This window comes from Sceloporus occidentalis, unplaced genomic scaffold, assembly GCF_023333645.1.
Source record: "Sceloporus occidentalis isolate IW3139 unplaced genomic scaffold, rSceOcc1.0.p SCAF_4, whole genome shotgun sequence".
NCBI classification, from domain to species: domain Eukaryota; kingdom Metazoa; phylum Chordata; class Lepidosauria; order Squamata; family Phrynosomatidae; genus Sceloporus; species Sceloporus occidentalis.
The window spans coordinates 47,198,867-47,225,587 of record NW_028316984.1 but is presented as its reverse complement, the minus strand read 5'-3'; the positions used below and the strand labels follow the sequence as shown (position 1 = coordinate 47,225,587).

Sequence of the window (26,721 nt, the reverse complement as noted above, 5' to 3'; positions counted from 1 at the left end):
AGAAATGGTGTGAGGGGGTATGGCTCAGTGGGAGGAGAAAAGAGAGGTCCCAGTTTTTTTTTAAAAAAATAACAAAAATGTTTTTATTTATTTTTTTAAAATTCTTTTAAAACATCCCCCCATACTGCATTTTCACTTTAACCACATGAAACTATGTACATGTAAATACATTTAGGCTGTGCATATGATATTTTAAGTTAAAGGCATAATTTTAATGTTGCTAATTGTTTCTGTAACAACTATTACCATGGTATTCAGTGATATATGGGAATTACGATTTATGAGTAACATTAGTATAAAAAACATTACTACAGATTCTGTATGGTATGGGAGGAAGTCAATGGCAGAGGGTGATACCATGAGTTATCAGGTGACGCCAACTCTACTGATGCCACTGGAGACAGGTTTGTCTTAGGGTCTCCATAAATCAGAAATTACTTGCAGGCAGGCAGACATACAGCAGCAGCAGCAACAACAGCAGTAACAACCTCAACAACCATAAAGCTGCCGTCTATTTTAAGAACAACAATTGGCAGATTGGTGTAAGGCCAAAGCTTCAGGGCATTCAGCCTAGATGAAATGAAATTTCAGGCCCTGTCTTCAAGACACACAAGACATGGTGTTAAGCAAGAATATCAATCTCAGTCTACACTTATTTCAAAACAGTTTTAAACTTTTTGGCTCAGGAAACACCCAAAAATTGTCAGCATAACCCTGACCTTTGAAGCAAAAATATTTGTCTTTCACAAACGTACATAAAATAGCCTGGAAATCCTGCAGAGACTTCAGTTGCTATAATTGTATAATCATGAACCTCTTCCATATTTGGCTTATGGTCAGATACTGCTGGGAAGGCAATATTTTTTTCCTGGCAAATGTAACTTCTCAGTGGAGATACACACAGAATATGCTGAAGGCAGATGAACTTTCCAAAGCCATCAGTGAACCTGGCAGGAATGTTTGTAAGTTAGGGGCTTTTAAGGTGTTTTTTTCATGGCAAATAATATCTCTCCCACAAAGTACATTGGTTCTAAGAAGCAGACACCATCTGCTTATGTTCATTTCTTTTGTTGCCTATTTAAGTGGCATGTATTTGTACTGCCCAAGAAACATGAACATCTGTTAGACCATTTCATTTGCATTCTTGAGGTTACAGCTTATATGAAATACATATATATATGTTGTATTTATAGACTTTTCAAGCAGGAGATGTATTTTAGCAAACAAACAAGAAACCTACAACACTACACATCTGCTCTGGACAATACACCATATTGACTCTTCGTGACAAACTAGGGATGCATCTACACTGCAGAAATAATGCAGTTTGACATCACTTTAAGTGCTGTAGTGCCATCTTAGGAAACCCTGGGGTTTGTATTTTTACAAAGTCTTTAGCTTTCTCTGCTAAAGAGTGCAGATACCTCACAACACTGCAAATCCAAGGATTCTGTAGGATACAGCCATGGCAGTTAAAATGGTATAAAACCGCATTACTTCTACAGTGTAGCTACACCCAAGGAACCTGTTTGTTCCAGTGCTGTAAATGTGGCACAACTGTTTTGTATACACAAAACCATTTTTCTACCATTAATAGATGAGATGCTACCTATAATCCTAGTTATAGTTAGAAATAAATGCCAGGTGTATATCTGAGTAGCATTTAAGAGCAAGGTAATACAATTTTTCATATGGTAAAAGTATGTTTGCCACTGTGGACAACTCTTGTAACATCTCATGAACAGGAGCACAAGTGAGCAGCCTCTTCTTAGATCATCATGGGAACTGCTGCAGCAGGACTTCTTCTTACCCAACTTGGGTAATGTAGGTAAGAAAGAAGTTGGTAATACTCTAGTCAAGCCCCAGGCTGGTTAATCATAATGTATCATAGGAGGGGCTGCCCTTCACAATGGTATGGAAACTAGCTGGGGCAGAATAATTACCAATAAATATTTCTCTAGTCTTAGAATAGTTGTGGGGCTCCAGCATCCTATTAAAAGGCCCACAGTCTGATCTAAAAAGACTAGTTAGATCTCTGATAAGAGTAAGCAAGGGGGAGAGAGACAGAGAGAAGAGATGGTTAGGAAGATTGCCAAATGAGATAAAGAGTTGGCAGAAGAGGACACAGAAAGAGAAAAGGAGAGATAGGAGGTGACCACAGAGAGAGATAGCAATGCCCACTCTATTTTGGCTCTGACCCTGTCCTTTACCTCCATGTACCAACTGCACGTGACCTTGACTAGACAAAAAAATGTTACTCAGTCCTAGAAAAAAGATCAATTATATTATACTGAACTTGCATCAATGAAACTGGTCAATACTGACCAAACTCAATTCATGATGCTGAATTTGAATTTTAAATATCTATAAACAGTATGGGGTCAGGGCATCTCAAAGCGTGTATGTGGGAGAGGGCATCTTCTCCCTTACAAAGCCAGCTGAAAACTCCATTCCACTGCTGAAACCCTTCTTTCTGCTTTCTGCTCCTTCTTTATGGGGTGGCATATGGGAAAAGTTGATGTTATGGTACTGAGCCTGTACAATAGCCTCCTCAGAGATTTTATCCTGATCCTGCCACTACTCACATTTAGAAAGGCAATAAAGGCTGTGCCCTTTCATTCAAGTTTTTACTGTGTCAGTTTGTTGGGATTAATAATTTCTTTATTATCCAATTAATACTTTATACCAGGGGTAGGCAACCTTTTTGAGCCGGGGGCCGGGTTGCTGTCCCTCAGACAACTGGGGGGCCGAAGCCAAAAAATAAATAATTAATTTTATAAAAAATTAAATAAATAAATAAAACCAGGACAAATGTAGGACAAAAATTTCAGGTGGAGGACACTTTTAAAAAAAATATGGAGGACACGCTAAAAAATTTGCTGATTTAAAAAAAATGTTAATATAAATGCATGTTTCGGAGGCTTCTATAGACAATTGCCCCCCTTGCCCGCCTCTTGCTCCCTTTGCCTGCCGCTTGCCCCCTCTTGCCCGCCTCCTCCTGATAGGCCAAAGGCTCCGGCGGCAATCGGCGGCAGGACCGGGCTGGGGCTGGTCCCAAGGCCCTGCCGGGCCGCAGGTTGCCTACCCTTGCTTTATACTGTGCTTTTATAGAATTACAGAATCATAGAGTTGGAAGAGACCACAACGGCCACCCAGTCCAACCCCCTGCCATGCAGGAAATCCAAATCAAAGCATCCCCGACAGATGGCCATCCAGCCTCTGTTTAAAGACCTCTAAGGAAGGAGATTCCACTACACTCCAAGGAAGCTTGTTCCACTGTCAAACAGCCCTCACTGTCAGTTCCTCTTAATGTTGAGGTGGAATCTCTTTTCCTGCAGTTTGCATCCATTGTTCTCGGTCCTGTTCTCAGAAGCAGCAGAAAACAAGTTTGCTCCCTCCTTTCTATTATATTTATTGTTAACCACTTTGACTATATTACATATTTACAAAATATCTACAAATATTTTGAGTGATATTTAAAAAAAATAACACACACCTAAATGATTCCAGTGATGTTGATGAAATGTTTTATTGTTTGTATGGTATTTTCTGCTTTTTATTATGGCCATAGTGTAGTTATTATTTTATTCATTTTATTTAAAATGTTCATGTATTGCCTCCCAGCCCACTGTAAAGCACTTTGAGACCTTTTTAAAATGAAAATAGCACAGAGAGAGGAAGGAAGGAAGGAAGGAAGGAAGGAAGGAAGGAAATAAACAAACTAGCCTATTTAATTTTTCTTTCCTAGTAGATGAGGCAATTTTATCACAGGAGGAAATTCTTTCAGTGATTTCAGAGTCTCATGACACAGGAAGAAACAAGTCTATGCTAGATCCCATCCTTTTTCAGTGGAACAGAATGACAGGCTCTAACAAATTGCACACACCACTACATCAGTGCTGTACATCCCCTTCTCCTTCACATATATTTTTTAAGACTGCTTTGATTTTATTGATTTCAATGTTTTTGTATATACTGAGCTTCTGTTACACAGGTGTTTACTGTAAACTGCCTTGGCTGCATTATACATTTACCAAATATATGATATGGAACTCATGCAAGCCCCGGTTCTGCAGCATGCAAGCACATACCAGATCCAGAACCTGATGTTGTCATATCAAAAATGAGGTCTCTGAGGGTTTTTCCTGGATTCACCAGATTGTATTCAGATAGAGGTTCTTCAATATTGGGCCTTTTTTTCTTCTTCAGTTTACAGTTGTGGCCTTGGCATGTGTACACAATCACCATTAAAGCTATACACAAGACACATACTGGTACGGTTATAATCACTGTTAGCTCCACAGGACCCAGCTTAGTTTTGCTTGAAGTATCTTGACCTGAAAAATCAACAAAACAAGTTCATATATTTAATGTACAAATCTGTGAATAAAGCCATCAGTTTGAGCTTGTTGTACCACTGGCCCTGCTGCGTGAACTACCACTGCTACTACTACTACTTCTTCTTCTTTGGAAGTTTGCGAAGGTAGAATTCACTTTTCTATAGTATCCATATTCATTGTGAGGAAATTCTGGCAGGATGAAGACACATGGATGTCAAGGCAGGACCAGCTGCTTATTTGCTGCAACACTTTGTACATTTGCACATACCACTGGTGTCTATTTGTTGCTAGATTCTAATTTGTTGTTCCCTGCTTCGATCTATAAGTACAGCAAGTAAGAAATATATAGCTGTTGTCATCATCATCAAGAGGGAAGTCACTGAATAGAATCACAATGCACCCCCATCCTCAGAAAAATTCCACATACTTTCCTTCCATGCAGCCCCACACAAGGCATTCTGAAAGGGCCTCGGCTTTGAACTCCTATCCACCCCATTCCCTTCCAAGACTCACTTTTTCCTTTTTCTTTCTTTTTTTCTTTTTTCCTTCCTTTCCCAAACCCAGCTGGACAAGGTAGACTGCCACTGCTGCCTGACAATCTTTTCCAGGTCTGCTCTAGTGGCAGATGGCCAAGTGGACAAAGAGGGGGGCAGGTGAACAAAGCAGTGGGAGGAAAGTGAGGAGGGGAGGGGGCAGGCCATCACTACCACCCCCAGCAAGCCTTTCAAGGCATATGAACTGGGTGAGACCAAACCCTAGTGATGCACTGGGTTCAAGTTGTAGCCATTCCTTATGATTTCAAATTTGGCTACCATGACATATGCCTTGATTGCATCCTGTTTGGATTACTGTAGCACTCTGCAACACGGGGCAGCCATTGAAAATTGTTCAGAAACTCCAGCAGCTCCAAAGTGCCACAGCCAGGTTGCTCACTGGAGCAGGTTATAGAGAACCATTTCTAGACAGAATTCAAAGTGCTTGAGTAAATTAATAAAATGTCCAGCAGATGGAGAAGAAACTTCAGGCAACGAGTAACTAGGCAGAGTGCTCAAGTAGTAGTAATTCTTGGTATTAATGATTCATTAGAAATATTTCCATACTGCTTATTTGCCCATGTGATTCATAACATAAACCATTGTCGTCAACACTCATTCTGCAGAGTTGATCCATGGGGATACTATGGTCGGTGATATCAACAGCCATTCTAAGAGTTTTATCACACTAGTGAGATCCCACAGGAAAACGGGATTTAAATGAGAGTTTAATTAAATTTGAATGTAAACAGAACTTGCAAATTTAGGAAGTTTATCCCACGTAATGGCTGCCAAAGTGAAATGACGCAAAGTTAACCTGAAATTGTGTATAACAAGGGTCCACTGTATATGACGCAAACCCTCTATTTCTCCTTCTTTCTCATTCATTGGGCTAGGACAGGCTGGCAATGCAAGAAAAGGCAAGACTCTCCTCCTGCATCATCAGATCACTGAGGTTTCTCACCAAAGACTGTGAAATTTTTGGAGAATTGCTGACAGATAATCATGATGAGCTCCTTCTCACTTCTTAGAGAGGAAAAACAAAGGAGGGGATGGGAAGATGGGTGGCCTAGCAGGAGATCAGACCGATTGGTCAGAGAAGCTTAGTGGGTTAGATCCAATCCACTGGGCAAAGCAATTCACTTTTTTGGTTAGGAAAAAAGACCATAAGAGAAGTTATCTTTTAAAAATGCACTGTGTAGAACAGGGGTAGGCAATCTTTTTGAGCCGGGGGCCGGGTTGCTGTCCCTCAGACAACTGGGGGGCCGAAGCCAAAAAATAAATAATTAACTAATTTTTAAAAAATTTAAATATATAAATAAACCAGGACAAATGTAGTACAAAATTTTCAAATGGAAGACACTTTTTTTAAAAAAATGGAGGACACGCAAAAAAATTGCTGATTTTTTTAAAAATGTTAATATAAATGCATGTTTCTGAGGCTTCTATAGACAATTGCCCCCCAAAGGCCCCGGCGGCAATCGGCAGCAGGACTGGGTTGGGGCCGGTCCCAAGGCCTCGCTGGGCCGCATCCGGCCTGCGGGCCGCAGGTTGCCTACCCCTGGTGTAGAAGAAGCAGACAGAGGCCTGTTACAGACTGCCAAAATAAAGCTGCTTCGGGTCTCTTTGGAGGTATGCTGTTTAAATTATGCATGCATCCGAAGAATCCAGAAGTGCACCAAAGCTGCACTCTAGTCCTTAGGATTGGAGCGTGGCTTTGGTGCGACCTCTGGACTCTTAGTACCCATGCATCATTTAAATAGCATACGTCCAAAGAGACCCGAAGCAGCTTTATTTTGGCAGTCTTTAACAGGCCAGAGTACCGTATACTTTCCAATTAAACCTCTGTCATCCTATTTTTCCAGTTGCTTTTAAAATGTATGTTTTTCTCTCCTCCTCCCACTTTCCCCTCGTCCTCAGCTTTCTTTAATTGCTGTAAATTGAATCCAATGTGCAAAAGTAGTTTGCATTCATATAACTCAGCAGAAGAGGAGAGAAGAGGGCAGTCTTGCCCTTACCAGTAGACTCAGGCAAATGCCAACTGCTACAGCCACCACTATCTTGCATGATATTCCTCATTAGTGACTGTTATCCTCTTGATCACACTCCTCTTGATCACACATGCTTGGCTACATGTGTTCTGGTTTTCATTTGTGAAACCCTGGAGGGTATGGAACTGTTTCTAATTCCTTCAGTAAAACGATCTGGCTGTGAGTTCAAAAGTGAAAAAACTAAGTATACTCGTCCCTCCCCTTCATGGACAGCAAGCAGGGGGGTCAAAACAGGGCACACGTACAGGAGCGCACCCCCATTATAACTAATGCGGCTTGAATATCTGCTATATTTCTGATTGGTAGGGGGTCCAGAATGGATCCCCCACAAATCGAGAGGGACGAGTGTGTTCACAGATGACATCATTTTGGGATTTGTTGCCAGAAGATATGCTGATGCTCACCATCTTGAGTAGCTTTAAAGGAGAGTAAAAAAGTCTATGGAAGAGAATGAGATTATCAGAGATCAACATACTACTCAGAACATTCCTGATCTCACCTGATGGAGAGTTACCGCCAGACAGAAGTCTCCTTCAGACTGGTCATATGTCCCAAGCTGCCCTGGATCATGCCATGTCCCTCCCTGCTGCTTCCTGTCACTTCCTGCAGATTTCCCAAACAGTTCTCTCTCCCAATATGCCTCTTTTCACTTAGAGAAAAAAAGAAGTTTTAACCACACTCTTTAGCCTTAGTGCTAAACTGTTTTCAGCCCTAGGAAGGCAGCAACTCCCTCTGCTCCCCAAAACCCTTTTTCTAAGGGACCTTCAATCACCTTCTTCAATATTCAAGAGCCCACTCCCAGCACCTACCCACCACCCAAACGGCCTAGTCAACCCTCAGCACTCAAATGTGTGTGTGACAGGGAATAGGAGAGTGTAATACTTCAAGCACACAGACCATAGTACTTGACCACTATGTTAGTTAAAAAACAAACAAATAAAATGAACTCATAGGATTGTTGTTTTTAAGTCATGACTGAGGTAAGAGCAAAAATAATTCGGAAGACTTGGAAATGGGAGGATGAAAGGCCAAAATATCCTGGAGCAAGAAAAACATTGTTTGGATCAAGCAGTAACAAAGACTGCTATGTCTCTACACATTTGTCCTATCTAGGTATAGCGGCATCTCTAGGATAAGTGTCACCCGGTGCGGTAACTCAGGGTGTCACCTTCCCCATTGACCTTCTTCCATTTTACACCATACAGAATCCTTACTGATGCTTTTTTACATTGATACTCATAATTCGTAATTCTCATATGCCACTGAATGTAATAATAGGTGTGACATAAACAACTAGCAAAATTAAAATTATACCTTCAAATTGCAATATCATACACTCAACCTATATGTATTTACATATACATAGTAAACATTTGGTTAAAATATGTTTTTAAAGAAAATTTTAAAATAACATTTTAAAAAATTAAAATAAAAAAAGGAATTTGACATTTTAATTTTAAAAATTCTGGGGCCCCTCCTTTCTCCTTCCACTGAGCTTCACCCCACTCCTACCATCTCTTAAAGCATTTTAAAGGGAAGCAGGCGAATGCCACAGCTATTTCTGCCAAAAGGTAGGTGTTTGGGGAGAACTGGTGCCCCCCCCCTTTATGGTGTCACCTGGTGCAGCCCGCACCCCCAGCACCTCTCCTAGTGATGCCACTGTCTAGGTAGCCACAATACTGGGTTAGATGGCCCAATGGTCTGAATCAGTGTAAGGTAACTTCCTATGTTCCTATGTTCCTCTGTTCCTCGTAGCTATTTGTCATGAGAGGTATATTGACCCTGCATGATCACAGTCACTTACTCTTCTGAATACTGTTTGCTGGGAGGCTTTCATGTCCTATTTGTGGGCTTTCTGACAGCATTATTATGATAGGGGCATGTTTCTAGCCAATATGAAGTATTGGTCTGATTCAACACAACTTATCTTAACTCACAGCTGTAATTAGAATACCCTCAAATGCTGAACCAGTGGGGACTACATTTTTCATTATGTTAGAAATCTGACCTTTGCTTCTTCCTACAGCCCAGTACTTGGAAACATGTGCCACTAATTTTTATTGAACTTATATTTCCAAGTAAGCATTCAAGATTTCAGACATTAGTCTTCTGGGAGTTTGATCAAGAGATGACAACCTCTGTCTGGAAAGAAGAAAAAGAAGAAAACACAAGGAAGTCCTGGAAAACAAAACATTCTGTTTATTGGACACAAAACCTATTTTTAAAGCCTGCACCCTGACACACAGAGGCAAGTCATCAGAGGCACCCAAAGTGTGAGGAGCAAAAACTCATAAAATCTGTTGGAAATGCAAGAAAAACATTAATACATAGTACATTCAGATTAATATCTATGGCATGATTCAAACCTCACCAAAACAAGATTCATTGTGCCATCACGATGTTTCCTTGTTGGAAATGTAAAATCGACTTCCAGTTCACTAACTGAAGCCACTAATGGACAGCAGTAAATAAGACAGGTTTTGCAGCTCTGGATTTAAAATCATCCACTTACATATGGTTCAAAAATAGAGGTTTTTCAGCAATTAATTTGCAATCAACTGAATAATCTGACAAGTGCCTGATGGATTCAACGTACTATATGAAGTGCTGACCCTGCTGACTAATGAAGACCATTTTTTAGCAGTGGAAGATTATGTTATTTGGTTGCTAAGCAATTCAAAAAAGAATGCTCCAAAAACAAGGTAAATTAAGTGCAATGCACCACAGCAGTAATTCATTTCCAGTTAGTAGGGGCAAAACACACACATTAGTACAAAACACTGCTTTTAACATGCATGTGTTAAAGAAGGGCCTGGGTTTGACTCTGGCCTGTTACAGACTGCCAAAATAAAGCTGCTTCGGGTCTCTTTGGAGGTATGCCATTTAAATGATGCATGGGTCCTAAGAGTCCGGAGGTCGCACCAAAGCCACACACCATTCCTAAGCACTGGAGTGCAGCTTTGGTGCAGCTTCCGGATTCTTAGGATGCATGCATCATTTAAACAGTATACCTTCAAAGAGACCCGAAGCAGCTTTATTTTGGCAGTCTGTAACAGGCCTCTAGAAGTGTATTGATCTAAGTAACAACTGATCCAGTGCAAACCTATCCAAGTTTACTGAGAATTAAGCACCACTGTGATCTGGGATTTACTCCTGAGTAAATGTACATCAGTTTGCCACCAAAGTAGATTCTGAAGCCTTCAAGCTTTCATGAGAACCCTATCATAGATTTTTCTTGTCAAGAGAAAGGTTTGGCATTGCCTTCCCCTTAGGTTGACAGGGAATATGACTTGCCCAAAGCCACCCAGTTTCCACAGCTAAGGAGCAATTCAAACCCTTGTCTCCCAGAGTCTAATTCAATGTTCAAATCACCACAGTACTCTGGCTCTCTACTCTGGAGACAGCAGTTAAGAAATCACAAGAAAACTAGGAATGGGAAGGGCAGCCATGAAAGAGCTAGAAAAGATCCTAAAGAGTAAAGATATACAACTGAATACAAAAGTTGGAATCATCCAATCCACTGTATTCCCCATCTCCATGTATGGGTGCAAGAGCTGGACAGTGAAGAAAGTTGATAAGAAGAAAATCAGTTTATTTGTGATGTGGTGCTGGAGAAGAGTGCTTAAGCATACCATGGACAGCCAAAAAGACAAACAAGTGAGTCATTGAACAGATCAAGCCCGAAATCTCCCTGGAAGCCAAGATGATGAAACTGAGGCTGTCATACGGTGGTCACATCATGAGAAGGCACAACTCATTAAAAAGACGATAATGTTAGGAAAGGTAGTGGGATGTAGGAAGAGAGGAAAACCACAAGCTAGATCAGGGGTAGGCAACCTTTTTGAGCCAGGGACCGGGTTGCTGTCCCACAGACAACTGGGGGGCCAAAGCCAAAAAATAAATAATTGAATAATTTTTTTAAAAAATTAAATTAAATATATAAATAAACTGGGACAAATGTAGAACAAAATTTTCAAATGGAGGACACTTTTTTTAAAATTGAAGACACGCGAAAAAATTTGCTGTTTTTTTAAAAAATGTTAATATAAATGCATGTTTCTGAGGCTTCTATAGACAATTGCCCCCCAAAGGCCCTGGTGGCAAGTGGCAGCAGGACCGGGCTGGGGCCGGTCCCAAGGCCTCGCCGGGCCGCATCCGGCCCCCGGGCCGCAGGCTGCCTACCCCTGCGCTAGATGGATAGACTCAATTAGTGAGGTCACAGGCTTGAATCTACAGGACCTAAGCAGAGCAATGAACAACAGGGAGACTTCAAAATGGCTCATCCACAGGGTCACTCCACAGGCCCATGGGGTTGACTCAAGTTAACAACAACAACAAAGAATGGACAGGAAGTTGAATTTATTTATGGCTGATTATATAGCATATAATCTGAAATTTGAAGGCCCTCAACTCTACCTATTGGGGACTTGGGCTGCACCTGCACTGTAGAAATAATGCAGTGTGACACTGCTTTAACTGCAATGGCTCAATGCTATGTAATTCTGGGATTTGTAGTTTTGTGAGATATTTAGCCTTCCATGTCAGAGAGCTCTTGTGCCACAATAAATGACAAATCCAAAGATTCTATAGCATTGAGTTATGGCAGTTAAAGCAGTGTCAAACTGCATTATTTTTGGAGTGTAGAGGCAGCCTTGGTGAGGCTGAGAGAACGCTCTCTCTGTTTAAGCTGCGCAGCACCAAGCACAGTAAACTACTGTAATTTTCTTCCACTTTCAGGACAAAACTAGAAGGCATCACTGCAGCCCAGCATGAGAACTGGACAGCCCTCCAGGTGTTGTTGAACTGCAACTCCCAGCAGTCCTACCCAGGATAACCAAACATAATGAATGCTGGGAGCTGCAGTTCAACAACATCTGAAGGGCCGCCATACAATTCCCACCTCTGTTGTAGTTTGATGCATATGAAGTCGCAAACACAAGTCTTCCAAGAACAAAGGCTTTAATAACCCACACTGAAGTTTTTCTATAAGCCTCCTCAAATGCCTCCCCCTTTTCCCAATTTTGTTTGACACAGCATCTAACCAATAGGAATTTTCCCCTACAGCTGTTTGCATGGCAAATGTATTTTTAATGGGATAACAACGGGGAAGGCTTAAATTTTCCCTCCACAGATACTACAGTCCCAATACCCCCTTTGTTGTGTGTTAATTTGAAAAACAATAGTACTTTGACATTGCTGCAAGTTAATGTTGCAAGCTATGCACTCAGAAAAGCAGATCACAACTTAGATCCAGCCAGTGCCAGTCAGAAGTACTGGTTAAGAGGGATGACTGACCTGATCCTATTGGGGTTTGGTTCCAGGACTCCCCGTGGATACCAAAATCCATGGATGCTCAAGTTCCAGTATATACTATGATACAGTAAAATGATATCCCTTATATCAAATGGCAAAAACAAGGTTTGCTTTTTGGATTTTTTAAAATATATATATTTTCAAAACATGGATGGTTAAATCCATGGATAAAGAATCTGTAGATCATGTGGACTGACTGTAGTCCTGATACTTCTCCAGCTTTAAATAAAGATTACCTTTACTCACACATATACACAATCCCCTCTGCTGAAAAAATGGTTGACCAGGCAAATTAAATTGTTGTGGAGTGAGATTAGAATCCTTCCATAGCAAATGCTCATAATTCACCTTTGATTGTTTAGCTTGCAATGCATGTTTTGTAAGATGCTGTCAAATGAGAATATCAAACAATGGTTTGAAGCTGGTTATAGTAACCATAGTTTGCCATTAAACCTGAATTCAAATCATTGTTTGAATTCAAACCACTGCTATTCAACAAAGGCTTGCTGTACCATGGAGTTGGGAGTTACAAAAATGGCCCCTGAATAAGTGAAAAATGAAAACGGACAATTAGTTCTAACCATATGCCTTAGTATTTGTAAAGAGGATCCACACTGCAGGATCTAAACTGTGGTTTGGAGCAATGACTGGATTCAGCTAATGAAACATTTTCACCATCAGTTTGGATTAGTGATCTTCAACATTTAAAGAGCCAGGGCTCACTCAAACAATTAAACAGTGTTTGAAATGTTGACCATATATACTGTACATACTCATATATAAGCCTATAAATTTTACACAAAAAAGGTGACCCCAAAACCCTGGGTCGACTTATCTATGGGGCAAGGCAAATACTGTACATTAACTCTTATTTAAAAAGGAACCATTTCCTGGTGAAAGACAAGAGTGTAATCTGTCCTTTGCAGCACCAAACCCCCTCTAGTCTCTTATCCATCCAGGCTTTAGCATGAGCACAAACAATTATGCCTACTGGAATGTTTTAAATTCTTTGGCATAGTTTTCCATTGTTATATGCTCCTAAATTCTACCTTCAACTTATTCACGTGCCATTTCAGAATCCATAATTCTGGCCCCAAAATGTGAGTTTACCAAGTTTTGAGCTAATGCATGCATTGAAGAACAATGACACTTAGATATTCACATTTCTGAATTGTGTAGTGCAGTTCTCCAATCAGAGAATACACACACACACATTCATGGGAAACAGAAGAATATACATATCAATGAAAATATTATTTTTAAATGCATTGTAGTATGGAAAGACATTTGTAAAAATGCTTTTATTAGATAGCCTTTTGTACAAAATATGTACAGTATGAGAAATGTACATGAAAAGTTTGTGCATTTTCATGTATACTTTTTTAAAAAAAATGCAAATGAAGGCAGCAATGGAATAAAATATTCTTGAAATTAGTAAAATAAGAAATAGAAATTGATAGACTTGTTCATTCCTATGAGAGGTGTAAGCACATGTATGAAACACATAGGAAAGTGAGTCATTACTTCCCTCATCCATGTAAATGCTCACCTTGATGTTTTAAGTGTCTCACATTATGATTTGATATATAGGTGATGGAAAATCATTTTGGGACTTGACAGGTTAGAAGCTTAGCTGATAGTGTCCTGTACCTGTAATATTACCAAAGTCCGATTGGGTAAATCTAAGCTGATATTTAAAATAAAGCTAAACTACAGTATGTCTCAGTGTTTAAATATTCTTTTCAAATAGTAATATATTGGTGCAATTGGGCCCCAGTTAGAAATCACAGTGCAGCACTCTGCAGTTTTATACCCTTCACCAGCAGACTCAGTTGTCAGTGTGGCTGTTACATGCCACCTATATGAAATTCACTTAGTCCTGCACCAATGCAATGTTATGGTTTAGTGCAATAGGGTGCTTGTAGCAAATGAAATCCTAGAACCTCTGGCAGCTGAACATCATTATGAAAACTGAAGGGTTCAGAGTACTGCAATGGAGGAACAAGTCTCACATATCATCTTAATTGCACTAGGCAGCCAGAAGATCCAGCTTTAGACTCCCATCTCTTCACTCCCACTGTGACAGTAAGCAGCTAGTCAGACAACTCATTCTTTTCTAAGATCTAATTCAAAACATATTAACACTAAACCAGAAAGAAGGCCAACAGTTTGCTACACATCTAATCATCTCATTATTATAATCAGATTGGGGAAATCCTGTTTACTCTTTGGGTGGTAATGCTCTATTAGGATCAACATGTAATGCAAGCCATCCAGTTTGACTACAAAAGCTGGCCCACAATGACAGGCCTCAGAGAACAAATAATCATGGCCCTTAGATGCAGCTAACAGGCAGTAATTTGAATCTGATGTGACAAATGGCACCCTTAAACCAGCATTACTGTCACATTTCAGAACCTGCTGCATGAAAACCAGGTAGAAATATAAAATGAAAACCTTATACAGATGCATCCATCATTCATAGAATCTTCACAGGATATGGGGCATCCTGAATCTATAATATAAACTTTTGTAGCCTACGAACTTATACCCCAGTTGTTATATATACTGAAAATCAACATACAGGTTAAGTCTTCCTTATCTGAAATGCTTGGGACCAGAAGTGTTTTTAGATTTCGTTTGTTTTTTTTCCAAATTTTGGAATATATATATAGTCAGCCCTCCTTATCCATGGATTCATTATCCTTGGATTCAAGCATCCACAGCTTGAAAATATTAAAATATATATACAAATTCTAAATAGCAAAGCTTGATTTTGCCATTTTAGGTAAAGGACACTATTTTACTTCCCATTATATTTAAAGGGACTTGAGCTTCCACAGATTTTGGTATCTACGGGGAGTCCTGGAATCAAACCCCAGCAGATACCAAGGGCACACTATACACACACACATAGAGAGAGAGGGGGGGGGGGAGGGAGAGAGAGAGAGATCTACCAGGTGGGAGCCATGTCTAAATGTAAATTCATTTATGTTTCATATACACCTTTATTTGTTTACATAATATTTTCAAACAATTTTGTGCATGAAACCAAATTGATGTACACTGAACCATTAGAAAGCAAATGTGTTCCTATCTCAGCCACCCACATGGACAATTTTGGAGTAATTTGGAATTTGGAATTCCAAATAAGAGATGCTCAACCTGTAGCAGTTCTGTATAGAGAATGGTAGGAAGTGATCCTGTCCTCAACATTCTGTCAGGTGCCCCAGCTACAGATAAATGTTATCAGCCTCTCACTAATTCTAAGAATCTGCTTTGTGTAATGTAAGACAAGTAACCCATCTACTTCAAAGCATTTAACTGGCAACTGCCTTCCAAGCAGACATCTTTAAAAAACATTTTAAAGTATTATGTTAAAAAAATGCTAGGAATTTAGTTTGTGGCCTTCAACATACAAATTGTCCTCTGCCTCGAAGTGATGCCTCTCTGTGGTTTAGAAGACGTCACAAGATAAGCTATGCATCACCAGCATCACCAGATCTACTATCGCACACTGACATGGTAAAACCTCTGCAGTAAAACACCTGCAGGAATAATCAACAGTACAGACAGTAAATGGTGTGGATAAAAAAACATTTATTTACAAATAAAGAGTGCCACCTGCACACAGCCATATCAGTGTATCTTTTATAGTGGGATGTGGTGGCTTAGTATTTAAGATGCCAGTTCTGACTATTGGAAGGTTGGCAGTTCGAAATCCGAGTGCCGCGTGATGGGGTGAGCTCCTGTCACTAGTCCCAGCTTCTGTCAACCTAGGAATTAGAAAGCATGCAAATGCAAGTAGATAAATAAGTACCACTTTGGTGGGAAGATAACAGTATTTGGTGCAGTCATGCTGGCCACATGACCACTGGATTCGTCTTCAGACAACGCTGGCTCTTTGGCTTAGTAACGGAGATGAGCCCCCCACAGTTGGTTACAACTAGATATTCATGTCAAGGGACTACCTTTACTTTACCTTTTACACTCTTTTATCAGCTTACAATTCCTCATACATTTCAGGGCTGCTGGATTATATCACCATCATATATAGCATTAGCATTTAGCAGAATAAATTCTGATGCTAGAAAGGTCAGTATGCAACACACTGTTGCATTACCATATTTTCCGGTGTATAAGACGACTGGGCGTATAAGACGACCCCCAACTTTTCCAGTTAAAATATAGAGTTTGGGATATACTTGCCGTATAAGACCACCCCTCTTCCAATGCACACCAAATAAAAAATTTAAAAACATCACTGCATTTACCCCAACTCGTTCTCTAATCTTGGCTTGCTTGCTTGCCTGCTTGCTTTTCTCTCTCTCTCTCTCTCTCTCTCATCTATCTATCTATCTATCTATCTATCTATCTATCTATCTATCTATCTCTATCTATTTCTCTCTCTCTATCTCCCTCCCTCTCTCTCTCTCTGTTTCTCTCTCTCTCATTCATCCATCTATCTATCTATCTATCTGTCTGTCTGTCTGTCTGTCTGTCTGTCTATCTATCTATTTCTCTCTCTCTCTCTCTATCTCCCTCTCTCTCTCCCTCCCTCCCTCTCCCTCCCTCCCTCTCTCTCTCTCTCTCTATCTATCATCTATCTCCCTCTCTCTCCCTCCCCCCCCTCTCTCTCTCTCTCTCTCTCTCTCTATCTCCCTCTCTTTCTCTCTCTCTCTCTCTCTCTCATTTTTTATTTTTATTTTTATTTACCCCAGGCCTTTGCTGAGGCCTGCAAAGCCTGCCTTGCATGCAGGCAGTGCCCTGGCCTACTATAGGCCAAGTTTAGGGGGCCTGATGCCCACGAACGCCGGCTTCCGAAAGGCTCCGGAGGGCTTTGGAAGCTGGCAGGACAACCAGGTAAGTGCGCTGGGTTACTGGGGCTCTCTTGTTACTGGCGTACAAGACGGCCCCCAACTTTTGACCCCATTTTAGAGGGTCAAAAAGTCATCTTGTACGCCGGAAAATACGGTAATTTGAGGCCAGTTTTACCCCCAGCGTTAAGCACACTTACTTTGACAAGTTCAGTAAGTTATTGCACTTCCAGATTTATGTCCTTTGAATTATATCCTTTGCAATTCTTCCAGAAGCTAAATATTTACTACCATACATTCCCTCCACAGCGAGGTAATGTTGCTTTTGACATGACCTTTTTGTGACAAGGGTAATTGCCCACATGCCACTTGTGGATGGGACCAGCTGCAGCAGAGACTGGGGCCACCCCTATTCTCCATCCTTTTGCCACCCTCTTTTCCCAGACTTTCTTTCTGACCCACCCCCACCTTCTACCCCTCTTTCCATTTCACCCCTGTCCTGGAAAAGGGAGAAATCACTCTTGCCAGAGGTCTGAACTGATCACTTGCAAAAGAGCTTTTGAAATTAATCCAAGGGCCACAGATTGCCCATTCCTCCTTTACACAGAATCTTTCCCCTTGTGTTTTATGATGGCTACAATATCAGTTAAAGACTAAATACATACCCTCCAACATTTCACAGATGACAACCAGGGCAGATGTGGCCAAGGAACATCAGAGTCTGGTCAAGAGGGTGACAGTTATTAATGGGGAAGAACACAAAAAAAGCTAGGAGAGGCTGCAGCAGTTGGCTTTTACCTGAGCCTCCTGGGAAGGGCAGCCCTCCCCTCCTCCCTACTCTGCTGAGTTTACTGAATACAAGCTACTTTTGCACTTTGAATTCAATTTGCACCACTTGAAATAAGCTGAGGATAAAAAAAAAAATGGGAGAAGGAAAGAAGAAAGTGGGCCATTTTAAAAGCAGCATAAAACAACACAGGGTTAAATCAGGACTATTCTTGCCAAACTGGGACATTTGGGGGATATGTGAATACAATGGTTCCATCATCAAAATGCAAATTGAGAAACATTATAGAAGCTCACTAGTTCAACATCTTAGAAGCAAGGAAGCAGCATCAGTATATTTTCATATTTTAATAGTACAACCTGCATCTTAAGCATATAGAGTTGCTGGATCAGACCAAAGGCTCTGCAGTCCATCATTCTGCTCACAGAGGCCTCATTTCCACTTACAAATAAATCGGTTTGTGATCCAAATCAATGGATTGATTCGACAGTGGAGCATGGTTCACACTACATTTGTCCTGATCACATTTTTTCCCTGTAAAATAACCCACTTGTGGTTCACATTCACAAATAAATCTATTCAAAATGGACCTGCTTCAGCTGGTCAAAGGGCAAATTTATCCAAAAAGACATGGAAAAAAACAGCGTCAAAAAGACCCGGGTTAAATGGATCTAGCACATGGCCCCCCTCTCTGAAGCAATTCGTTTCAAGTGGGAACCAGGGTCATTTGAACCAGTTCAAACGGATTTGTGATCCGGTTTAAAAGGTAGTGGGAATCAGGCCACAGTCAGATACCTATGGGGAATTTGCAAATAGGACATAACTGCAGCACTACCTTTTGATTTTCATTTCACAGCCATTGATACACGGCTCATAATAGCTATCATGACTGGTAACATTTTATAGCCTTATCTGCCATGAATGTGTCCAATCCCCTTTTAAAAGTTGTCCACACTGATGGCTGCCTCTGGAGAAGTGAATTCCATACTTTATGGATGCTCTGTGTCAAGAGGTAGTATTTCTGCTTGCACAGGGTTTCTCGAGTTCCATGAGTTCATATTTTAGGTTTAGAGAGCAAACATTTCTGCCTATCCAATTTCTGAATGTCATGCCTAACTTTATACATCTCTATCATGCTTTTCCTTTATATTTTTCCCTAAGCTAAACAGCCTCAAACATTGTAACTTTCCCAAATAGTAGAATTGTTTTTGTTGCTCTTTTTAGTATCTTTTCCAGGTCCATAACATTATTTTTCACAGATGATGACTGGAACTGTATACCATGTTCCAAGTAGGGCTGAACGTGAGCTTTGTATGTATGGATTTAGCGATTTTAATTTTTTTTCATTCCTTTTCCAAGTATGCTCAATTTGGCATTGACCCTTTATTCAGACGCAGTACATTCTGGACATTCACCATGCTGACTACTAGAACACCAACATCTCTCTTGATCCTTCAGTGCCAGTTGAGATTCCATCAGCTTTGATGTGATATTGGGATCCCACCACCATGTAACATTTTACACTTGCTTACACTGAACTGCATTCACCATTTTAATGCCTCTTCCCTTAGTTAGGGGAGAGCCTTCTGGAGCTGTTCATAATTCATTTTGGTTGAACAATCCTAATCTATTTCCTGCTGTCAGCAATCTCAGCCATCTCACTGCTCACATTAAGTGCTAGATCGTTTTTGTTATTGTTATGTGCCTTCAAGTCATTTTTGACTTATTTTGACCCTAAGGCAAACTTATCATGGGGTGTACTTGGCAGAGGAGGTTTGCCAGAGCCTTCCTAAATTTACAGCGCTATATAAATAAAGATTAATAATAATAATAATAATAATCCTCAGAGACTGAGAGCATGTAGCTCACCCAAGGTCACCCAGTTTACATGGCCAAGCGGGAATCAAACCCTAGTCTCCAGAGTCGTAGTTCAACACTCAAACCACTACAAAAAAGCACCAGTTCCAACACCAACTGTCTAACTGTTTTCATCCCTCTATTGTCTTTTCATGCCTGCCATTTACATCCTGTTCTTTAATCAGTCCCCACTCAATGAGAAAACCTAATGTCTTATCAGATAACTGCAACATTTGCTCAGGAGAGTCTTTGGTGAGCAACCTTGATCAAAAGGCCTTTGAAACACCAAATACTTTTTTTTAAAAATCCAAGTAAACAGTGTCTAGTGAGTCACCCTCTGCTTCTTGAACCTCCCAAACTTATCTAAGCTTTGTAGAGCTTGTGATGTTTTTCTGGACTTATCTTCCTAATCTGCCTGATTATTTGGTCCCTAACAACACTTTGCACACATTTCCCCAGCACAGATGTTAAGTAAGAATACTGCAAAGCTTAGCATTACATTGGCCACTATTCACTTCTCTGGTACACAGGACACTTTTGGCACATGTTACATATTTTTGTTGAAAGATTTTGAATTTCACATTTGTGTCCAGAGAGAAACCATCTGGACCTCATCATTTGTCTAATTTTCAGTTTTGTCCATAAAGTTGATCACTTCATCTCTTGCCATCCCTATGTAGCTTTTCTCAATATGTAAATTCAAGCCCAGGCTTCTGCCCCATGTCTTCTGCAATGAAGACAGATGAAAATAATTCATTTAACTCCTCTGCCATCTTTTCAGTCTCCTATTCTATGAACTCACTCAAAGTCATCCTGTGGTCCAACTGTCTTCCTAGCCAGTTTCCTGTTTCTCATAACACAAAGGATTATTGTTCATAAGGATTACAGCACATAAAGGATTATTTATTGTTGTTCATGCTATTGACAATAAGCTCCTCAAAATCACCCCATTTGTCTGCTTGTATTTCCCTTGTGCAAGTTTGTATTTCTATTTGTTCTCTTCATTATGGTCAAACTTTCAGTTTCCGAAGGGAGCCTTTTTATTAAATACACACACACACACACACACACACACACACACACACACACACATTAAAATATCAGTGGTCTCTGCATGTTGACAGAAATTATGGGACTGACATTCCCATTTCTCCAGTGTACTTTTCATGATAATCTATGCAGGGGATCCATGCACCTGGCCACACGGCTTGACCAATGCATATTGACTGATCTTGTCTTTTTTCAGAAAAACTGTTTTATTTATGTGATATTTTAATTCTGTTTTTAAAGGTTTTTAGTTTTGGGTTCTTGGGGTTTTTTCATCTTTGTGAGCTGCCTTGGGTCCAATTTGGGGGAAAGGCAGCATATAAAATAAATAAATAAATCCCCTGCCTTCTGAACACACTGAACATCACTAGGATTATCCAATAGGAAAATCAAAATCCAGGATTAAATTAATTCTCTTTGGGAACCAATCCAGTTTATAACCTAAATACAGAATATGCCTCTATGGTGTAATATATTTTAATTCTATCGGCAAAAGAATCTAGGCAGGCTACAGACCTTGTGTTTGTAAAATGAAAATAAAAATGCTTATCCCTTTCCTTCCCACTTGTTGTCAAGCAACAGTTCAAACTGAAACAAGAAACCAAAAATAATTAAACATTAACAGCAAAATCAAACAAGGAGAGATTATGTAAGCAATGCAAAACGGGGAAGGGTGTGTACTTGTCTGATCATGGAAGAGTTACTTTCTGAACTATACCTCCCACACTCCCCCAGCTCACATGGCCAATGGTCATGTGAGTTTAGTTGTTCACCGCCTTGAGTCCTTATACTGGGAGAAAAGTGGGATATAAGAAAATAATAATAATAATGATCCCAGAATCCCTAGCTTACACGGTCAATCATTGTCCTTCAACTAAATGTTCCATATTCTGGTCAGGCTTGCTTCTGTCTTCCATGAACTATATTATTATTATTATTATTATTATTATTATTATTATTATTATTATTATGTTCTTATAGCCCACTGTTCTGTAAGGACTCAAGATGGCAGCTACATAAACTTTAAAAAAAATGAATACTTTTTCAGCAAAGTCCATCTGCCTAAGGTAGTTTCTACTTCTTTCACTAGACTTTGGCTGGAACCTGATCTACATTTTCCTGACAATGAGCCCTACTTAGTCCAGTGGCCTTGCTCTGAACAAAAGCAGGCATAGGCTTGCTCTGCATAACTCTTTGAGGCTATCTGCACAGTCTGAAAAGCCAGGGTCCCCATCACCACCTCACATTGTCATATTTGGATGACACAGGCCAAAACACCAGGGCCAAGACCTGGCTGGATCCTGGCAAACCAGACACAGATCTGGTGGATCTGGCCCAATCCCCGGGCAAAATCCCTCACTGTTTTTAAATCCAAATTGAAAATGTTTTTGTTTTCCAAAATTTTTCTAATTTCAAATTAAGATTTTGTATCTTTAGTATATTCAATTATCTGTATTGCCTATTTCGTTTTATTTTACACTATGTCTCTCTGTGTGTGTTTTTCTTTTTTTTCTTACAGTGGAACAACATGTCAGTGACATTGTGGAAAATGAAAAAAGGCAGACCTGATGATGATGATGATGATGATGATATTATTATTATTATTATTATTATTATTATTATTATTATTATTACCTTAACCTTTTCCCCAAAATTGGGACTCAATGCAGCTGACACATTTAAAAAAGTACAGCATAGATAAAAATGCAATAAAGTTGCCGTCAAAGTAGTATTTTGCCATCTGCAGTGGAGATAAGAAAGGCCCACTGTACAATTAAAATTACACCTAAAAGAATAGAGCACACTCTCAAAAGCCTTCCTTTAAAAACCTTCAGCTAATTTGCAGCTAAGAGTTACAGCAAGTACATTTATAGCAAATACATTTCTATACCACTTATCAGTGAACTCCCTAAGTGATTTACAATATATCACTGATGGATTTTTGTTTGCATTTGTCAAATGGTCAACACAGCTACCCCTGCATGGTTTACCATGTGTAAGCCAATTGCCCAAACAATCTGGGTACTCATTTTACTGACCAATGAAAGGAGGGAAGGCTGAGTGGACCCTGGAGCCCTCCTCTAGGATTGAACTTACAACATTGTGGATACAGTAACAGCCTTTAACCACTGCACTACCAGGGCTCCTGGTTATGTTACCTGTTTATGTTATGTGAAAACTGCAGTCACAATTGATTTCCTTGCATTACCAAGCAGTTCTTACCTGTGGGCAAGTGAATGGTAATGTTGTTGCAGAAATCAGTATAGCAGCATTCTGTCCTGGTTATGTTCTTAGAGCTATGGCAGAAGATTTGTGCCTTCAGCTGTGGTAGCGTCACACATGCCTTTATTACCTCTTGTCGACCATTTGTTAGCATGACTGAAGTCCAACAGGCCCCCTCTGTTTCACAAGTGAAGTTTGTTTTTTCACACCATTGGCACACACATGTTAGACCTGAAAATATAATTAAGAATTTGATGAAAAACAATGCCAAGCAAAACAAAATTTTCTGAACCTAGTCCATGTTGGTCAAGTGATCCAGTAAGAAAAGAGAAAACTGAATAGTCCTGGAAAAAAATAAAATTACAGATCAGGGTGAAGACATTTAGAGCTTTATTCATAATCCATTTAAATAATGTACGGTTACCCAAAATGTTTTAAAGTAACATCTACTTTAAAAAAACCTTTAAAAGTCACGCTCTCTCAGCCTTAGAGGGAAGTAGTGGCAAAGCTACTCTGAATAAATCTTGCCAATAAAACCCTAAGAATGGGTCACCATAAGTCAGAGTTGACTTGAAGACACATAACATTGAAAATAAAAACAACAGAGCTAATTCTGCTTTTTAAAATCTTATATTAAAAAGCTTCAGCAGTTTATATGATCCCAAAATGTAACATGCAAGGAAATAATTGTTCTAACCAGGGTTGAGTATTCAGGAGCATGTTACAAGATCAACTTCCTATTAGTGCTTGCTGTAGCTCAGGGGTGACAATCATGCAGCCTTCCAGATGTTGTTGGGCTGCAATTCCTAGCATTCCTTACCACTGGCTGTGCTGGCTAGGGCTGCTGGGATGTGCAGTCAAACATCATCTGGAGGGCTCATGACTCTCATCCTTATGTAGGAAGATCTTCTCCAGTTGCACCTAATCCTGGTACTCCATTATGGCAGCAACCATGTTAACCAGAGTTAGAGTTAATCCAGAAATCGGTTTCTTCTTTTTGTTGCTTTTCCTATATGAGCAGGATGCAACTGTGTTGTTTGCTGAACCTTGGGTGTATCTATACTGACACCACTTTAACTACAATGGCTCCATCCAGCTGAATCCTGCAATTGTGGTTTGGTGAGGCACTAGCACTCTTTGGCAGAGAAGGCTAAAGAGCTTATAAAACTACAAATTCCAGGATTGCATAGGATGTTGCTACAGCACTTAAAGTGGTATCAAACTGCATTATTTCTACAGTGTAGAATCACCTCTTGACTACTGACTTTAAGTTTTTTACAAGGTTCGATGATGCTCCTTAGCTGGGTTTCTGAAGCAGACATACAGAAGGATTTCCCCTTAGTTAAGGAGGAATGAATCTTTGTTGTCCTGAAGGAGACACCACATAGGTAGCTCTCTGCACCTGACCTGGGTGCAAAGATTTTGTCAAGTGCCTGGCAACCCACCACACAAGGCAAACAGGTTGCTTTTGATATGGTGGGTCACATGTTGTGGGGGCTGCTTTTGATAAATAACTCCTATTATTTTACAGGAAATGGGGCTAAATATGGGGTATGAACAGTTTTCATTCTCCTTGAGTCCATGCAGAGACTATCTGTGCCAGCTTTATGAAAAAAGAAAGATGTGTCTGGCTGGTAAACACAAGGTAGCAGTATGTTCTGGCATAAGTATTGCTCTTAATCATTTCTGTAATTTATTGAAGAGTACTTTCCCTGAGACTAAGTGGCAATAGTGGCAATCTCAGGAAAGTGGGGCCCTATACAGACAGCCAAAATAAAGCTGCTTCAAGTCACTTTGGAGATATGGTGTTTCAATGATGCATCTGTCCTAAGAGTCTGGAAGCTGCACCAATGCTGCACTCCAGTCCTTAGGACTGGAGCGTGGCTTTGGTGCGGCTTCTGGACTCTTAGGATGCATGCATCATTGAAACACCATATCTCCAAAGTGACTCGATGCAGCTTTATTTTGACTGTCTGTATCAGGCCTTACTCTATGCTGCTTTTGCAGTCTAGAAGATGTAGTCCAAAAATAAGTAACTTTTTGAGGCCTGTGTACAGAGATAGCCGCTGTTGCATTATTTTGACAATCAGAGCGATGCATAAAGATTTCTCTATGTCAAAGAAAATATTTTGCATTATGTATCAGCTGAATAATTGAAACATGACATAGACTACATCTTTTAAATCTTGCCAAACAAGAATACACACATTTGCTCAAGGATTGCAGGTATACTTTCTGAAAATATTTGTCCAGGGCCAAATGTTTAATATCTTTATAAATGGTTTGGGGGTCATTCTCACTGGCAGGATGAATCACTTCGTAATTCGCTCTTGCCCCGGTTTGGAAAGCAATTTCAAAAGACCCCTAGTTCTCATTATGAAAGGGTTTCTTTTCCTTACCCAGTGTGATTGGGTTTTTGTTTGTTTTTTTGAGGCGATTGTGGTTCCCACTGGCAGCACTGCTTTAAACTCCCCTGTCAATCATCTGACGTAAGCCCAGCTTGGAAATGGGGGGGGGGGCTTGGAGGCTGAGAGAGTGTGACAAGGAAGATGGCAATGGAGCAAGGCAAGGCGGGGGGAGTGGAGAAGAGGAGGAGGATGAGACGAAGGCAAGGCTGGGAAGGGAGCTTGGGGCCGGGGAAGGGACATCGCCAGGCCAGGAAGGGAGAGGAGGAGGAGGAGGAGGAAGAGGAAATGGAGGGCACCGGGACCCAGAGAGGCCTGTGAGAAGTAGGACAAGGCATGTTTTGTTTTGTTTTGTTTTTTGTAAATACAATTAAGCGATTAAGCGATAGAGTAGTTTAGCACCTTTGCAAGTAGTAGCTAAACCATTCTGTCAGTTCATTGCTTTTTTTTAAAAAAGGAACCAAACATCACATCAATAATAACAAGACAGCACGGGGGGGGGGGGGGGGAGGGATGACATCTCCAAAAAAAAATGGAGAGGGATATTAAACACCCCTCCGCCATTAGTCCCTCCCCTCAAGAATGCTGCGATTCCAATCTGTCGTTCCCACTTTCTCGACAAGCTTTGGAATAGCATTTTTTCAAAAGAACCTCTTTTAAGCTGGTGTCTGGATAAACCAGTTCTTTTGCCTTTGCCTTGCTTCATCATGACAAATTCGATCACATCGTGACAGGAACCGGTTTCAAATAGGAACTAGGGTCATTTAATTCACTCAGCAATCCGATTCTTTTTATAGAGGGAATGGGGCCTTGGATTATAAGACAGAGGCTGTGCTTACTAAATTTGCAGGTGACACCAAATTAATCAGAGAGTAGCAAAACCCTAAAGGACAAACTCAGAATTCAAAATGTTCAAGACAGATTGGGGACCTAGGTCAAAACTAGCAAAGTTAACTTCTACAATGATAAATATGAGGTCCACATCGAGGCAGGAAAAAATGTAATCCACCAATAAAGAATGGGTGACACCTGGCTAGCAAGCAATGTATGTGAAAATGATCTAACGATCTCAGTAGACGACAAGTTAAAAGTCAACAGTGTGATGCAGCAGCCAAAGAAAACAACACAATTCTAGGCTGTATCAACATAGACAGACGCAGTAGTTCCATTCTTTTCTGCTTTGGTCAGTCCTCACCTGGAATATTGGGTGCCACATTTCAAGAACGACATTGGTATGCTGAAACATATCCTGAGAAAGGTAACCAAGATAATTAAAAGTCTGGAAGCCAAAACATATGAGGGACAATTGAGGGAGCTGAGAAGTGGTATGATAGGTATCTTTAAATAC

The 26,721-nt window shown here is 40.3% G+C and overlaps 1 protein-coding gene across 1 annotated transcript in view; it reads right to left on the bottom strand.

The window, feature by feature from the left end:
• Window positions 1-23,137, bottom strand: part of ACVR1C (activin A receptor type 1C) — a 38,749-nt gene extending 15,612 nt beyond the window's left edge. The window contains exons 1-2 of the mRNA XM_089523312.1: window positions 22,969-23,137; window positions 4,092-4,337 (exon numbers count right to left, since the gene is read on the bottom strand). Of these exons, the coding sequence (XP_089379438.1) occupies window positions 4,092-4,337; window positions 22,969-23,122 (400 nt within the window). The 5' untranslated portion in view covers window positions 23,123-23,137. The remainder of the gene's footprint in view (window positions 1-4,091; window positions 4,338-22,968) is intronic.
• Between the last annotated feature and the right edge of the window lie 3,584 nt (window positions 23,138-26,721).